Here is an 18,318-nt window from a genome sequence, read left to right as displayed (position 1 = left end):
TCTGGTAGAAGGATAAGACATCTATAGATAATTATACTATTCTATCCGATATAAGTACATCAGCAAAATGTGGTGAAATATGGGGGCAAATGTCTCATCACCTCAGGAATGGGGTCCCATTAGGGCCAGGGTTGCCCGTCTTCATGTGGAAGCTATGTAAATACTGGTGAATGTCTGAGGCAGAGAAAACTGCTGTTCTGAAACAGGAGAACAACCCAAGACTGCCCCAGGGAATGTGTAGGCAGGAAGGGCTAACAGGGACAGAGAAACTCCCTTAAAAATGGATCTTTAATGGTAGGCCTAATATTAACTCTTAGGCCCCTAAGGTTCTCTTTTGGCCATGGAGCCCAAAGAGCTAAGTATCTGTGAGCTATTTATTAACTCAGAACGAAATTTACAACCAACATTGGTTAAAGGTGTAGAACCAATCTAGACTGGTGGGATGGAAATTATTCTCCCAACAGAGATAATAGCTGAGAATGCTGCAGATTAGCGACTACACAATCAGCGTGTTACTTTTACTAAGACAACAGGTCCAAATCCTAGTTTCCAATACTCCTTACATCAAACTGAAAGCCCTGAAAGAATCCTGGACATTGTCTGAAACCATTTAAATGTTGGATACTAAGCCAGTTATGCTACCATTTAACCCATTTCAATGCTTTCTTTCAAACTATCACCCCTTCCATAAACAGGCTGTGTCAAGAAAATTCAAAAGTTCAACCACAAAGCATAAGCAGTACCTACTATGCACAAGCTACAAAGACAAAAATGAACCAGTCTCTGCCTCTCCCCCCAGGAGCTTCTTCTGGGGGATAACAGTGCTCACAGACAAAGGGGGGCAGGTTGGGGAACAGGAGAGATCAGGGAGCAAAGGATAACCTCAGGCAAAGTGCTCCAGTATTTGAGGATAGTTTCATTGACCTATTTGGATGAGAAGGAAAAGCCAGTAGGGAGAAACCTCCCAAGAGGAAAGCCAAATGTCTTTGATGACGTGCCTGTCACTAGCTAATTAGGCTTCTGCATACAGAGTCACTAACACAAAAAGTCTGATCATCTAATAACAAATACTATAGGAAAATGACATCCCTAGCTTGCTACCCCAAGCATTCTATTAAACACATGTAAAATGAGACCATGGACATAGATGTACACAGGGCTATAAAATCAAGACAAGTATTTACAAAGTTACTGTGTGCTTAGCACTGTGTTGAGTGCTTGGAGAAGCAGGAAATATGATCCCTTCCCTCAAGAAACTTGTAGCTTTGTTACTAACCAATACAAGGTCATAAAAAGAGACAAGAAAACTTTTCCTTTGTTTGCCCAAGCTTGAAAAGCCTGGGATCTCTGGTGAGAGAGGGCTTTTCTCTACTACAATTTAGCATTTCAGTGATATTCTACTTACTTTCAATGTCTTTGATGATAAACACGACCTGATTAGGCCCTTCAGAGGACTGGATTTTTCATTGACTTCTTCCTCCATAAAATATAAATAATTTGGTATTAGCCCTACTTAAAGGATGCCAAGGCTACCTGATCCCACATGGAAGTTACTCAAATTCATCGACAGATCTCTTACCTCCTTGGGCCTCACTGTTCTCATCTGTAAAAATGATGGGGTGTATTAGATGTCCCTCTTTGGTTCCCGCCAGCCCCACAGCTACAGCTCGATGTTACATGGTTTAATGGCAGTTGGGGGAGTTGGGATCATTAGCCATGGGGAGAAGGAAAAGGAAGGCAAGACGTTAAGCAGGAGATCAGCAAGGACATTTCCCTATTTTTTCTCCGTTATCTCTCCATAAATAAATCATACAATTTTCAATTTTTGACTGTTTGGAGGCCCGACTTGTTAAATGTCAACTCAGAACAAACCAATCAGCTACAAGTTACAAGTCAACAGCTCAATTCTAACACGTGCTTACGCTCCTTCCTACTGAAAATGAGAGGCGGCTGTTTTTCCTTCATAACTAAGACAGACCCAATTTCCTCTCACAGATTAAAGTAATTTAACCATACTTTAAAACTAATACATACTTCCTTGCAGCTAAAATGCACTGATTACTTACAATGTCTTTAAAAAGCCAAGAGAACAGGTTCATAATTGGCATTCAATCCCAACCCAGAGCCCATTAGGAACAGCACAACCCAAGATAAATCGGTGTTCTCTTCTTTCCCAGACCTGCACAATGATGAGCACTCTGCAATCAGCTACAAATCTCAAATCTCCAAACAACACTAAGAAAAAGATCTGCCCACACATCTTCTAGTCTGCCTTGTGTGGCTGGTAAACATGCAGAAACACAGAGTAAGCACACACTGCAATCAGGGACATGCAGTTTTATGACTTCAATAGTTGAGAGAGTGAGAGTGAGAGAGAGTGAGAGAGAGAGAGAGAGAGAGAGAGAGAGAGAGAAGTCAGCTTAGCCTGGAAAAAGTTAAAAAAAAAATCAGAATCAAACTCCTCCAGCTACCTACACTTTTTATTGAGGTTGGGAATTTCATTCAGAGGTAGCTCATAAACACCAGCATTTAATTATTTTTGATTCTTTGAACAACAACACAGTTCCAACTGAAATTCATTACCCTAAGAGGCTGGCATATAAATTCAACGGGGGCAGAGAAGGTAATGCTTTCTATATATTTTTGCCAAAGGGCTTAACCATGATGCTCATTGAGGCTAACCTGAATCAATTCCCAATGAGGAGGGAATCTAGGGACTTGGAATGAACAGTGATATTCCAGTTGAAAATGCATCTCATTTAAAAAAAAAATGCATCTCATTTAAAAAAAAATGCATCTCATTTAAGAGAGGCAGTCTGGCACAGGAGGTCAGCCAGCAGGACCTGAAGTCAGGAAGACAGATTCAAAGTCTGGCTCTAATGTCTGTTACCACACGCCACTGAACCTCTGAAACTCAAGCAGCTCCCTAGGAGAGATGTGTGCCTGCTAAGTTAGGGACAGCCATGATCTGCACTGATGAAGGGACTTTCTATACTCACAAGATCACAGATCCTTCAATACTGATATATATTTTGTTGAATTGAGAAAAAGAGAAAGCTATTCTAGTTTACAATCTAATCAAGACTGTAGCAATCAGAAAATGGTAGAAAGTCCTGTTGAGTTGGTACCACTCTTTGAGAGTAAAAGAGTCAAAGATACCCATGGTCTTAAATGTCAATTCATCACCAAAATAGCAGGTTACCCAATCAATTTTCTTTGTTTTTCTGCTCTTCCAGAGCCCCGTGTGAAAACAATAACAAATGTTATGACATGACTTGAAACAGGACTTCTACACGTGCAGCACAATCTGAGAACTACAGTAAAATACAAATGACAAATCCTCTGTTTTCGGGGAAGGGAAGGAAGGCCATTTCCTCCAAGGGACAGGATTTGCAGGGTCCAGAGTAAGATACAAGGACAGAAAGTATGAAATACTTGTAGTGTGGATTTAGTTATATTACTTTACCTCTACAAAGCTAAGAGCATACTCCCATAGGTCATATATCTGCACAGATTTTTAACCTAGGAGGGAGAGCGCGCAGGCAGAATAGTGGAATCAAGATATAAAAAGATCCTGACAAACAGAATGACAAGATGAAGCTAACAAGGTGAAATGTAACAGGAATAAATATAAAGTCTACATCTGGATGAAGGCAGGGGAAGAGGGAGAGAATGAGATGTGGCTAGACAACAGGTAAAATGGAAAGGCCCTGAGGGGTTAAAATGAGTCCCATAGGAGGCAGCAGCATGATTTGGCAGCCAGAAAACCAAGACAATCTTAGGCTTCACTCATATAATTACAGTGTCCACAGTGAGGGGCCGGCAGCCCTGCTCTTATCCTGCTTTGTTCAGACCACACTTGGAGCATTAAGTACTTTCCGAGAACTGCATTTTAGAATAGACATTGATCACCTGGAACAGGTCCTGGAGAGCAACCAGGACAGCCACGGAGATTCAAGATCACATCACACCAAAATTAATTGAAGGGAATTGGGGATGTTTAGCTTGGAGCAGACTTTCTTGAGTAAGTCGTTAACATTTCATTTTTTAAAAAAATCTTCTACCAGAACTTATTTTAAGTTCTAGAAGCAATCTTATGATACAAGAAGTTCTGTCTTACAGGAACTCCTGAACAAACTGGAAAGCAACCTGACAAAAACTAGATTTAGCTCAACATCTGATACCCTGCATCACAACAAACACAAATGGATAATACAACCTAAATCTAAAAGGTCACATCATTTCAAAATGTTGAAGAAAGTCCTTGCCATCAAAAAGCTTACATTCTAACAGGGAGCGAGGCCATACACGTCAGGGAGTGCTGGCCAGAGGAGAGTAATTTAGTTTGGAAAGTTACAAGGATGGCGAGGGGAACCACAGGTTTGAAGGGTTCCAGAAGCACAGAGGGAGGAGAAGGCAGTGTGTGCACTCAGTGGAGAAGATGGCCAACACATCTAGTGAAGTGTGGCTGGAGCCAGCTGAGACAAAGTGCGTCATGTGAGGTGCTCACCAATGAGGACAGCTGGAACCCCAAGGAGGATTAGCTCTGGTCCCTGGGGCAAGCAAAGCAGCTGAAATGAAGATGGCCAGGAAGATATATCACAGGGAGGTACAAAGGGCATTATACTTATTCCCACCTTACTGATAAGAAAATCGAGTCCCTGAGAGGTTTGGTGACTTGGTCATGAAAGTGCCCAAGGTAGGATTTGAACCCAGGTCAGCCTGACACCAAATCCAACCCTCAATTCCATATGCCACACAGCCTCATTAGCCCTGACTATATAGTTCCACTTGGATTTAAATCTTCACATCTCCAGTTTCTTATTTTGGCATCACTGCTGCTAAAGTGAATGGAAACTGATCATTTCTCTAAATTAACAAATTATATACACCCTATAAACATTTTAAGAATATCTAAAAAAGTGATAGGTGTGAGGCTCCCTTCACCCTCAGGAGCCAACATGGGTCGCGTTTGGACCAAGACCATGAAGAAGGTGGCTCGAGTCATCATCGAGGAATTCTACACCCGCCTGGGTGCTAACTTCCACACCAACAAGCGAGTTTGCGAGAACACCATCATCCCCAGCAAGAAGCTCCACCATGGCTACATTGCTCATCTGACGAACAGGATCCAGAGAGGCCCTGTGAGAGGTATCTCCATCAAACTGCAGGAAGAGGAAGAGAAAGGAGGGACAACTACGTCCCCGAGGTCTCTGCTTTGGATCAGGATATCACTGAAATGAACCCCGATACCAAAGAAATGTTGAAACTCCTGGACTTTGGCAGTTTGTACAACCTGCAAGTTACCCAGTCCACGGTTGGGATGAACTTCAAAACACCAAGAGGAGCTGTTTAACATTAACTTTTGCCTTCTTTCCAATAAACTTGGGAACCCCTCCCTCAGGAAAAAAAAAAGTGATAGGTATTAGGAGGGATGTGGACAGAGGCATTCCAACCTTCCCACCTTTTAGCACGGTCATCTACTGTTCATTTCCTCCACCCCAACCCCTGAAACTACGACAAAAGCCACACTTCACCAACCAATAGGACACGCTTCTTCCTATCATCTAATAACCACATCTTTGTTTTCTGGACAAAAAAAAAGTGGTTTGTTTTCAAAAGGAAATGGAAAATGAAGAATATGATCCAACATTTACATAGGTGACATAAAATCAACTGTCTTCAAAAACAGAACATTTAAGGGTTTGAAGTAATTGGGCCATAACCACAATGTGTGCATCATTTACACATGAGTACATACAGTGAACAGTGCTCAGCTAAGTCTAAGGCAATTTCAAAATTAGCAGCATTCTCTGGAGGACCCAGATTTTTAAATTTCGCTATTCTCTGAAACTTTTCAATAACCTGCTATCCCTGGACATACCTGGACAATATTCCCAGACAATACCCTGTATTGTACCAAACCTACAAAACAGAGAACATTGATCTAGGAAGACAGGAAAAGGAAAGAAGGAACATGAGGGCCACCAGAAAAACTGAATTTATAATACATCAGTTTTATATTTTCTAAAAAACATTTTTCTAAATGTTTCTAAAAAACATAAATCACAAATAAATATATAAAATTATTAAGTTTATTTATTAAAAATAAATTATAAAATAAGAGCTGCAAAAAACAGTATCAGTATAATTCAAACTGCAACTAACACTCACTGGAAAAAACTGACACATTTTTAAGAGTTTTAAACTTAAGCAGCCGAAACTGAATATAAAAGCTTTAGTGTTCAATAAGCTCAAGAACACAAACTACCTTAGACTTATAAATTAGAATTACTAGAAAAACTGGAAAGCAGTTTGGCAGAAACTAAGTTTAAACGAGCAACTTAAAACACATCTCACAATAAGTTTCACATGGACATGATTTAAATATAGAATCAAAAAAAAAAGAAAGAGAAAAGGAGGCAGGTAGGTGGTAAAGTAGACAGAACACCGGCCCTGAAGTCAGGAGGACCCGAGTTCAAACCCGGCCTCAAACCAAACACCTGACACTTACTAACTGTGTGACCCTGGGCAAGTTGCTTAACCCCAATTGCCTAAAAAAGAAGAAGAAGAAAAAAAAGAGAGAGAAGGGAAGTATTTCTTTACAAAACTATGGCCAGGGAAATAATTCTTAACTAAGTAAGGAACAAAGGGTACCATAAAAGGTTTTCCACAAACAAAATTAATGTAACTTAGTACAGGGCAAACTGTCAAGGGTGGGAGGTAGAAACAGGCATCAGATACATCTGCAGAAGTCCAACATCCAGAATAGCTGTATTACCAAAATATGTAAGAACAGGAGTGTGACCATAAATCCCATTTGCCTGGAATACAGGAAAAGCCTCAACTCTCTGCCATGAAACCCTTTCCTTCTGAACTTCTATTTAAAAGACCTTCTAGGAACAGGAGTTCTTAACTCTGTGCCCATGAACTTCTTTTAAAAAATAATGTGATAACTGCATTTCAGTATGAATGGTTTCTAGCTATTTCATGCACTTAAAAACCTTCTTCTGAGATAGGGTCCATGATACCCCTTGTTCTAGAGCACTGCTTCTCAAAGTCAGGGTCCCCAAGATCAAAACGATTTTCATAATAATACTAAAATGTTTTAATTTCAAATACATTAATTACAAATACATATAACCAATATGAAGAAAAGTTCTTGGGAGGGAGGAGTTCTCAATCACTTTTAAAAGTGTAAAAGGATCCGAGACCAGAAAGTTGGAGAACAGCTACTCCAGAGAGAAACAAATGTTTAAGAACAGGAAAAGTCAGATGGTGTCTATTCCTGTTCTCCTCCACTCCCAACGTCTTTCAATTCCAAGTCTCTGCTTCTCTTCAAAAGACCTGCCTGCTTATCTTTCATCAAGTTCCACGGAAAGCATCACAAAGGGTCAGTCAGAGAGAAAACTCAACCATTTCATGACCCTAAAAAAACACGTGGTCCCAACTGATCTTTCAGAGTTTGTCTAAGTCAGTCAGCTGAATGTACTGTTACACTTCTCAGGCAGTTGAGGTTTGTTTAAACTCGATGGTTTGGGGACCATCACCTTGATTCTCAGACACATCCATTTACGTTCAAGGCCATCACAAGTTTTGCTTCTGGCCTTAGCAAATCAACAGGGCAGTGATATGAGGCCACCAGATGTGGTTCCCAATATTTACTAGCCACGTGAGTGTGACTATGCCACTTAATCTTGGAGCCTCAGTTTCCATATCTGTAAATTAGAAATATTATGACTCACAGTATTACGTGACAAAAACCAACTTCACAGAGCCGTAGGGCCCAAATAAGATAATGTCATGTAAAGAGCTTTTTCAACTTGAAAGCTTTATATAATTATCAGCTATTATCATTATGGGGGGGGTAATTTCCCATTTGATATTCAAGTCTGAGAGTAGTCATATATATACACACACAGCTGCCTTTGTTCAGACATGCGTCTTCATCAATACAACCCCAAACTAAAATTGCCATTTCCTTGGCTCTGTATTTGACAATATCTCAGATCACTGTTAAATTACCCAAGACATAATCAAATTTTCTCTGCAGAGACAGGATTTGCACGCTCACTGCCATATGGTGCCCCAAATAAATTTAGTACCCTTAATTAAACCCTTTCTTGAAAGAGGCTCATGAGTTAATATAAAACAACATCAGGAGATAAGCAGAGGAAAATTGTGGAAGGTTCACACAGGTACAATTACTAACCTCTTCCCCCCCAAAAAAGGAAGAAAGGAAAAAAAACTACCAAGGTATTTTGATATTTATGTGTAAGTAGGTGCTGTCTCTCTCATGTACTTCATTTTCACAGGGGGCAATTTAGCACTGAAAAGGGCCGATAAAACACTTGTGAAAAAGGAAAAAATGCCATCAACTGTAAAGGACACAATATACTATGTCTTTCAGAGATGAACATTTCGATTCATGAGAAGAGCAGAACTTTGGTTTGACCAAAACTGTTAAAATTCACGTGTAAAGGGGCAGCTAGGTGGTGCAGTGGATAGAGCACTGGCTCTATCCTGACTCCTGGAATCGGGACGACCTGAGTTCAAATCCAGCCCCAGACACATAACACTTGCTAGCTGTGTGACTCTGGGCAAGTTACTTAACCCCAAATGTCTCATCAAAATAAATAAATAAAAGAAAATAATATACACATGTAAAGAAACAGTTTTCAGATGGAATACGAGCCATTTGGAGCAGAAAATACATAAACACAGAGTCAGCTCGTAAAAGACTGTGGGAGATGCCTCACTTGTATGTGAGCAGTTTCATGATTTAAAGGAGGTAAAGAAAGAACTTTGTATTTATTAAAAATCATAAAACTTTTAAAAACAACAGTTTTCAAGGACACAGAATGTTAAGAAGGACCATTTTAAGGGTTGGACTGCAAGGCATTATGGTCCCTCAGCTAATTTGCATATAACTAGTTTAAGATAATTCAATAATGTTGAATTTACAACGTTTTTTCCCAGGGTGATTCCAAGTTAAAAGAGCTTATAAATGCTTCTTCAGTTAGTGAATAGAAAAGGATTTGTCCAGTTGGAAAAAAGGGAGGCCCTGCAGACAAAGGGTGAGTCAGAGGAGCATCCTGGAGTGCAGCTGTTCCAGAAGGAGCCAATGACAGCAGCATCTGGGCATGGAGGGATCTCCACTCCTGTGAGGCAGGTGGGAGGCACTCACCGAAGCCCAGCGAGACATCTGGAAGGCCCCAAGGTTCCCGAGAAATAACCAATGAGCCTTTCTCCCCACCATGGCTCTAGAGGCAGAACAACAGAGCCAGGCTCAGCACTTGAACAAGGGGTCGCTAAGTTACCAAGACCCTGTAAATAGAAAAACTTTGCAACCACATTCGCAAACTTTTGTATTAGTCAGTGGAAGCCTAATCACGTGTGGAATATCCTTCTCTCAGTTACATAAGGTACTAAGGAGGGACTGGCTCAAAATCAACACTGGAGAAACCATGCAGTTACTAACGACTCCCAGTTATGAAAAAAAGCTAAGCTTAGCTTTCTAATTTAAATTTAGGGGAAAAAAAGGGTAAATCCTAAACTCAAATAAAAAACACTGACAAGTATATATACTCTGCTTCTATAATTGGTGCCTTTTGAGATGCCACATGTTGAGTTCAAAGGTCTTCCTTTACTAACTCCTTCTGCCTCAGTTTCCTTAATGACTTCTTTGGAGAGTCTGAAGGGGGGGGGATGGCAAATCTAGTACAATCTAGATATTTCTGGGCCAGGGCTTGAACCTAAAAGCTAAGTCTTCAGAAGGCCATCTCCTCCACAAGGGTCATAACCAATATTGTTAAAATATTCCAGATACACTCACTATTTCAAGTTACCTATAATGAATACTTCAATATAAAAAGTAGAACACAGAACTAGAACAATTAACAGAAGAAATTAGAGTACCATAGAAGGAAATACTTCCTTATAGGTAATAGGATAATTGATTTTTCAAGTAAGGGACAGGCCCAGTCCAACCCCTCATAAAGCCCAAGGTCCCCTACCCGGCCAGCAAGTGCACAGGCAGAGATTTGTAGACAGGTCCTCTGGTTCTAGTGACGCTCTTTCCACTGAAACAAAAACGTACGGCCTCAAAAAAGAATGAGTTTTCCATCGCTGAAGGTCTTCAAACAGAGACTGGAAGCCCACCTAGAGATGCCATGCAGGGCACTTCTCCTCAGACACAGGTTGAAATAAACCACCTCTGATGTTACAGGATGAGACCAGAGTTAAGGTACCTTTCTTTGATGAGAAGGCTGAGAGTCACTCCAAAGAGTGACGGAGGCAAACCCCCTCGTGGAGCATCTGTGTTCAGTGTCCAAAGTAACTGCAGCTGACAAACTGATTTCCTTAAAGCACACAGGTCTGACCAAATTACCAACTGTCCCAGCCCATTCCAAATCCCCTCATTCACTACCGGGGGCCTCTGACCTCAAGGAGCTGACACCGTACATTCAGACAAATCTATACAAAATAAGCACAATCTAATTCCAATGTGATATGAAGATATGAAATCTCTTCTGATCCTCCAAGACAGAAGTGATCTTCCTCGACTCTCTCCTAGCACTTTGGCCACCTCTTGTATATTGATCATACGTTTAATGAGAGAAAGAGACAGACGGATAGACCACCACATCTCCCTCGAATCTAAGTTACAGAGACTAAGGAGATTACTGCTATCTCCTTAAGTGCCAGATGAGCAGTGGCTATCATTCCCGTAGCTTTAAGAGCAGAGAAGGAATGCTGGGAGCTTTAACAACAGCGTTCAAAAGCCAGCAGTGTTAAGGTGCAGCTGAGCAGTGGCCCGATGGGGCCATCTCTGCCTCCAATGCTGGGGCATGCTTTTTGGACTTTTTATTTCTGAAGATTTCATTAATGAATTGTGGAGAGAAACTATGCTGAAGGTGGAACAGAGAGGAAGGGGATGGAGGATCTTTACTGGGAAGAGTTTTCAACTTTATCTCTCAAAGAGGATATCAAAGAGATCGCATTTAATATCTTAAGACACACTAAATGGGATAATACTGACTAGACAAGAGAAGGCAATTATTGATATTTTAATTATCTGAAGTGACTCTAGTAGAAACTATATATGCATACACATACTATTTGCATGTCTTTATTTACTGATTCTGTTCAATAAAATTATATATCCAATAATTTTAATATTTAATAATAGACAAATAGAGCAATTACTATTGGAAAGGAGGGCTCTCCATTTCACTAAATAATATTTAGTGAACTGGGTAAAAGTTCAAGCTAACTAATTACCTAAGAAATAAATTATCTAAACATAACCCTAGTTTGTTCTAAAGGTGGGGATTCATAAATTAAATACATAGCAACAAGTCAAGCTGCAGGCAGAGGATGAGTGGCGACCTACAAGAGCGAACGATCAGACTCCAGACCCCCACAGCCTGTTACAGATCTGGGTCAGACTCCCAGCTGTCACCTGTGAAAGACGGGGGAGGAATGGCTTCCTGTCAAGCCTGGTACAGATAGATCCACGCATCTATCAAGGACAAACTGGGTTCAAATGCAAGAGACTGTCAAGTGTTAAAACTATTAATATGGTCCAATCAACTCCAGCAACTAATCAACAAGTATTTATTTACTAAGGGCCTATGAAACCCCCAGACAAGTGCCAGTGAGTTTAATTATCCTCTCCAGGAAGATGACCCCCAGATCCCTACAGCCAGCCCTCGTCTCTCCCACCAGGCCCCAATCTCCAGCTGCAGCTGTTCTGAAGCTGACGTCCCTACACCTCTCATCCTGACACGTCCAAGCGAGAACTTATTATCTTTCTCCATCTTTCCAGTCACCCAAGTGGGAAACCTCAATCTCATCCTTTGCGCCTCATTCTCATTCATCTCATCCATTCAGTCCACTGACACAACTTCTCTTTGGGCCCCTCCTCTGCACTCACACAGATGGCACCCGTGTTTGGGCTCTTTGCTTCCTAAATGATCTCCCTGCTTCAAGTCTCTTTCCACTCCAATCAATCCTCCACAGGGCTGCCAAAGCAAATTGAAGCGACCATGCCACTCCCTTCCTCAAAAATTCCAGTGGCTCCCTACTGCTTCTAGGATCAAGTATAAACCCTATTTAGCTTGTAAAGCCCCTTCACAACCTGGTCCTACCCTTCTTTCCCACTCTATTATACATTACTCCTCTTCCCTCACTCTGTGGTCTATCCAAACCAGCTTTCTTGGCCACTGCCACATAGCACGATTTCCTCTCTCCAGGCTTTTGTCATCCCTTCTCGGAAGGTACTCCCTCATCTTCCTCTTTTGGAAATCCTGATTGTCTTCAAAACTCAGTTCAAATGACACCTCTGCCTGAGTTCTTTTTTTTTTTTTTTTTTTTATTAATTTCCCCTTTCTCATTCCCCAGCTGCTAGAGACTTCGACCACAAGGTAACCCTGCATGTGTCTTGGATATACCTACACACAGGCTTGTTTCTGCCACTGCAATTAAGCTCCTATCTCTGTATCCCCAACACATGGCACAGTACCCAGCACACAGCAGACAATAAATGCTTAAGTCACAACAAGGAACTTACAAGGAAGTCTCCCTGAACAGTGCAGCAGTTCTGTGTTACTGTAACCATTGCTGAGATCATAAAGAGGGCAAAAAAGTTACACAAATTCCAGAAAAATCCTGACCTTTTAGTGTGAACCTTTATTCACAATTACCAACATCTCAGCAGTCTCTGTTTAGGAGAGTATGCCAAAAAACCCCCCTGAAGGTCCAAGCCAATGCCAAGGCTGCCCTAGAAGGCTCATAAGGGCTTTATGGCCCAGGATGCCTGCTCTCCCAGGCTGCCCTTGGACCAAGTGCCTTCCATGGCTGCTACTGTTCTCACAATAGATTTCCTACCTCATCTTTACACATTTACAGCCAGAGCTGTCACTCACCCAAAGCCACAGGCCCATTGCAGAAACTGCAGAAAAGGCGAACACTGCCCTCCTGCCTCCCCACCTTGTATCCTCAAGCTTGTTCCACCAACCTCCACTGCCCAATGAGAGCATGTCAGACTTACAGTTTTACCTTTCATCAGCCTCCTCAAACTTTCATGCCCTGGCCTCTCCGGCCCTCACCAGGACATGTGGATGGACACACAGATATACACACGGTACTGTAGAAAAAAATGCTGAATTTAACCTGAGAGGCCTTGGGTTAAAATCTCAACTGTTGCTTATGTACCTACTTAGGTTACCTATGTAACCTTGGACGAATCATTTTAACCCCTGAGGCCTCAGTTTCCTCAGTTATATAAAAGGGGAGGCTGGTCTAGGTCACTTCTAAATGTGATTCCTATGAAACCTTGGTTTCCTAATATAATGCCTCATTCTGCCAGTTACAGGTGAAAGAATGGCTTGAGTTTTAAGCTCCCCCCTACTCTCTCTATCTTGGCAAACAGGAGGGTCACCAGACCAGTGTTTGGTCTCAGATGGCACCAGACATTCTCTCCTCGTGGCATAAACAGCAAGCTTTTTGAGGTCCAGTTTTTCTGCCACCACCAATTCTTTACAAAACGTTTTACAGCCTTACAAAGTCTCTGCAGAGACATATAAAAAGCACAGACCTATCTAGTACAGGCTCAACAAATAAGGTTCCCTAAAATCTATCATGGGAAACAGCCAGTGCAAAGGCAGGGTGGTGGGAGATGTCTGAGGATCAACAAGACAGTCTGGCAGACTCACCAGTGAAGGGAGGGGAAAAATATGCAATAAGGCTGGAAAGACAGATTGGGGCCAGGCTGTGAAGGGCACGAAGAGTCAAAATGAAAAGTTTATGTTTGATTTAAAAGGCAATAAAGGAGCCACTGGAATTTATAAGCAGAGGAGTGACGTACTTAGAAGCTTTAGTGGTAAGTGAACTAATTTTTCATCTTTGCTGTAGAATACTGAAAATATTGAAGAGCACCTTGCTTGGTTGAAAACCCCAATGAAGACTCTTCCATTCTTCCCAGTTCTTAGACCAGAAGTAGCAATATGTAAGAAATGGTACTTAAAAACCTCCCGCCAACAAAAATATGGAAAACCTTCCTTCTTCCAATCTCCCCCCCCCCCCCCCCCCCCCCCCCCCCAAACTGCGATTAACACCTCTCTTTATCAAGCATCAAGGAGAATGGAATGAGCACAAACCCAAGCGCCAAGACCCAATCTAGTATTATTCATCAGCTGTGTGATTACGAGCAAGTTACGGAGAGCAGAACAGAGCCCAGGATCGTGAAGAGAGTTTTTAACTACAGGATTTCAAAGGTGCTAACACACTTAAGGGGTCTCTATGTTGTCTTAGCACCAGATTATAAAGTATCAGGAGGCTAAGAGCAAACAAAATCATTTGGAATTTGCTTTTGTATATTTCCTTTCCCCCAGCTATAAACATGAAGAGCCAAGTGAAACTGTAGCTGACTGACCATAATGCTGGCACAGGGTCTGGGATTAATACCATGTTAGAAACCAAATATGTGCCATAATGCTATTTAGTGTGGGTAGTTGGGAGTGTTTCTGAGGCCTGGATTTGATTCCTGGCATTTTAAGGAACAAGTGGAGTAGAAGAACCACTGGACTAGAAATCAAGAGAAGGGAATTCTACTCCCAGCTCAGGCCCTAACCGTGTAACCTTGGGCAAGTCACGATCCTTCCCAAGGTCTCTCTTTCTTCATCTATAAATGAGGTCAGAGGAGATCCCTAAATCCTCTTCTACTAAAGGGGTGTCCATTCTATGGGGGAAGATCTAAACTGCAGTACGTGAATGTAGTGAAATAGTATTGTGAGAAATGAGGAGGGGCAGCTAGGTGGCGCAGGGGATAGAGCACCGGCCCTGGAGTCGGGAGGACTCGAGTTCAAATCTAGCCTCAGACACGTAACACTAGCTGTGTGATGCTGGGCAAGTCACTTAACCCCACTGCCCAGCCCCAAAAAAAAAAAAAAAGAAAAAGAGAGAGAGAGAAATGAGGAAAGAAATGACTTCAGACAATTGTGGAAAGCAGGAACTGTTGCAGAGGAAAAGGAACAAATTCCAGAGAATAATTTACACAATGAAAACACGGTAAGGAAAAACCACTTTGAAAGACTTAGGACCAATGCAAAGACGAACCACATCCCGGAAGGGCTGTGAACAAGCACATTACCCTCTGGAGACACACTGTTGGGCATGCTTACTCTGTGGGTGTTTTACTTGACTGTGCTTATTTGTTCCCAAGGTGTTTTCTTTCTATTTTTAGTTGGGGGAAGAAGGATGGCAATGGTGATGCTTAAAAAAAAAGAAAGAAAGAAAGAAAAGAAAGAAAAGAAATACAGGAGGAGAGTCACTGAAATATTTTTAGAGGCAAATCAGAAGGAAGTAGAGACTAGTAGGGGAAGTTTTAAAAGTCACGGGTGCAATCGGGTGTGTTCTTTCACAGAAATGATCCTCATGCAATCCTCTTTTTGGCTTCTACTTTATATGTGGAATTGATCATTTTGGGGAGTGTTTGTTAAATTAAGAATAAGGAATTCCCCCCACCAAGTCTCTCCTAGCTCCACAAGGCTATGAATAAATGAGCCACATTAAAAACAAGATTGTACTGGCTTCCCTGCTTTCCTTTAGGTCCCAGCTAAAATTCCAACTTCTGTAAGAAGCCTTTTCCAATCCCCCAATTTACCCCGTCTACAGCTTCTTTATGGAGCTGTTTGAACTCTGTCTCCCCCTTTGGACTGTGAGCCCCCTGAGAGCAGGGCCCATCTTTATATCCCCAGCACTTAATCAAGGCTTCCTTACTTGACTATCTGCATTTGGAAAATGGCAACAAGATCATCTTCCCTGCTGTGCCAAAAGACTGTTTACTGCTGCAGTCTGCTAAGTGTTTATAACTTGGAATGGCCCCTGTCACTTCAGCTGCTCAGCTTTACAGCCTCCCAGTTCCTAAAGCAATCGGCACTCCAAATGTGTGCTTTAGCAAGTAGCCTCTAAGCTAACAGGCATGGCTGTACTGATCACATCAGGAGTCAGAAAACTTTTCAAAAAGACAAGTTAAAATCCAGGCACTGTTCAGTGACAGCGCAGAGTTTCTACTTAAGAAGCCTGAATGGGAAATACACTTAGAGAAACGTTTTATAAGCTCAAGAATCAAGGATACCAAATACATCTTTACATAATTAAGGAAGCAGAGCCATGCTCAGAAGATCAGATGTGGATTTAATACTAAAAGGGACCTCAAAGGTCAATGGGTCTAACATCCCAGAAAACTGAGGGAAACCCAGAGAGGCTAGAGAAGTTGTGCTCACCAGAAATGTTTATCACTTTCATGTCTGTTTCACAATACTAGCTAGTAGCAAGGATTCATATTTACTTAAAATTTTACTTGGATGCCCCCCAAAATTATATCCTAGATATGAACACTGTAGGTTAAAAGAGAAGTGAAACCATCTTTGGGTTATGAGATGCCAATTTACTGAAAACTGGGAAAGGGAAGAGACTATAACAGAAACTCCTCTTCTCAGCTACTTTCCCACAAATCCTTCTCTCAGCACTTAAGGAGAAGGGGATGGGTTTCAACCTTTTATTTTTTATTAGCACTTCACAACCACAGAGTAAATATAGGTAACCCGGAATTCATTCGTCAAAGCAATGGTTTTGAAACTGGGACCCTGAGAAATTTTCTAATGGTCCTTGCGTCAATACCAGAACAGTTTTTGAGTAGGACAGAACTAGCATGCTATGGTCCAAAGAGTCTCAAAGAATCAGACATGACTGAACAACTGCCCACTCTACTCTACAAGCAAAAAGCACATCCCCTCTTCCCTCAAGCATTTATAGTATAAGGACTTTTAACCAAATTCTAGTATAGGGAAAAAAATAAGCAAAAAGTAATCAGCAGCAACGGCCAAAATACGAAGGCCCACGAAAAAAGCATACAAAAGTTATCAGTGGACCTCGTGATCTTGGTGGGCTGAGCAAGCTAGCCCTCTTTGGGCGTTTCCCAACCGAAAACAGAAATGGCTTCCAATCCCGACCAGGCCATTGTTCAGCTGAGTGACCGTGGACGAGTCTGCACTCCGCTCATCTGACAACTCACTTCTTTCATGAGGGGCCATACAAGACGCTCTCCCGAGTCCCTTTCAATGCGGGAGGCAATCCTGCCTGTGTGCTGTGTGTCCATGGCTGTCTGCACCGCGTCTGCCCCCATGAGACCTGAGCTTCCCGAGTCCAGGGACCTGTCTCAGACCCCTAATTCTATTAATGAACCATGTTAAAAATGCGATTCCAGGCTCCTTTCACGAGAAGCCTTCCCCAACCCCACCCCCATCCGAGCTTGTCTGCAGGTCGTTGTTCGCCTGTTGCTTCCCCGAAGGCCGGGGATGGTTTCTGCTTTCTTTGTACCCGTGGCTCGGGGTGTGTGTGTGCGTACGTATAGTCACACGTATACGGTCTGTACATATACACGCGTGCATGCACACATGTATCTAGAAACATACACACGCACATCTACACACACGTGGATGTATACATGCCTCTCTCCACACACACACACACACACACACACAGAGCCCATGACGGACCAGGGCTCACAGAGGGGCTGGTGCCCACACACGCACACGCGTGTACACACACGTACACACACCCACGTGCAGCAGGCGATGACGTGCTCCCCCGCCCTCCCCGCGTTCCCAAGGCCGGCGGGGGGGGCGGGGCCGGCAGTCATGGAGGGGGAGGGGAGGTCACCGGAGAAGGGGGCCGGGGGCCGGAGGGGCCTCGGGACAAAGAGGCCGGAGCGGCGCGGGCGGGGCGGGGGCGGCGGCTGCTACTCACAACAAGAAGCTCATGTCGGACGCGGCGGGGGCGCGGCGGCACCGGCGGCGGGGGCGGGGGCGGCGGCAGCGGCCGGGGCTCGGCTCGGCTCGGCTCGTTCCCGGGGCGGGCAGCGGGGACAGCGCGGCCCGGGTCCCTCAGGGGAGGGGGCGGAGGCGGAGGCGGAGGAGGAGGAGGAGGGGCCGTTGGCTCCAATCGCCGCCGCCGCCGCCGCCGCCTCCTTCTGTCCTTCCCGGCTTCCTTCCCGGCTGCCGCTGGCCGGTCCCGCCTCCTCCGAAGCTCTCGCGAGATCCGCGCGAGGCCGCGCGCCCCCGTCGCCCCGCCCCCTCTCCCCTGACCTCGCGAGGCTCCGCCCCCCTTCCCGGAGGGCGGGGTGACAAGAGGGTTTGGAGTTGAGGTCAGCTGGGTGCGCAGGCTCGGAGCCAGGTGGGAGGGAGGGAGGGGGCGTGCTTAGAGAAGAAGGAAGGCCCCGCCCCGTGATCCCATTGGCCTAGGAAACGCTCT

General features: G+C 43.4%; 1 protein-coding gene and 1 pseudogene across 1 annotated transcript in view; one reads left to right on the top strand and one right to left on the bottom strand.

The window, feature by feature from the left end:
- Positions 1–17,858, bottom strand: part of MOB1B (MOB kinase activator 1B) — a 62,378-nt gene extending 44,520 nt beyond the window's left edge. The window contains exon 1 of the mRNA XM_027854495.1: positions 17,815–17,858. Coding sequence (XP_027710296.1) covers positions 17,815–17,828 — 14 coding nt within the window. The 5' untranslated portion in view covers positions 17,829–17,858. The remainder of the gene's footprint in view (positions 1–17,814) is intronic.
- LOC114037559 lies at positions 4,962–5,356 on the top strand (annotated as a pseudogene).
- Positions 17,859–18,318: the final 460 nt, after the last annotated feature.

This window comes from Vombatus ursinus, unplaced genomic scaffold, assembly GCF_900497805.2.
Source record: "Vombatus ursinus unplaced genomic scaffold, bare-nosed wombat genome assembly UNPS02010461.1, whole genome shotgun sequence".
Classification (NCBI taxonomy): domain Eukaryota; kingdom Metazoa; phylum Chordata; class Mammalia; order Diprotodontia; family Vombatidae; genus Vombatus; species Vombatus ursinus.
The sequence above is the reverse complement of the archived record's forward strand: the minus strand, read 5'-3'. Positions and strand labels throughout refer to the sequence as shown.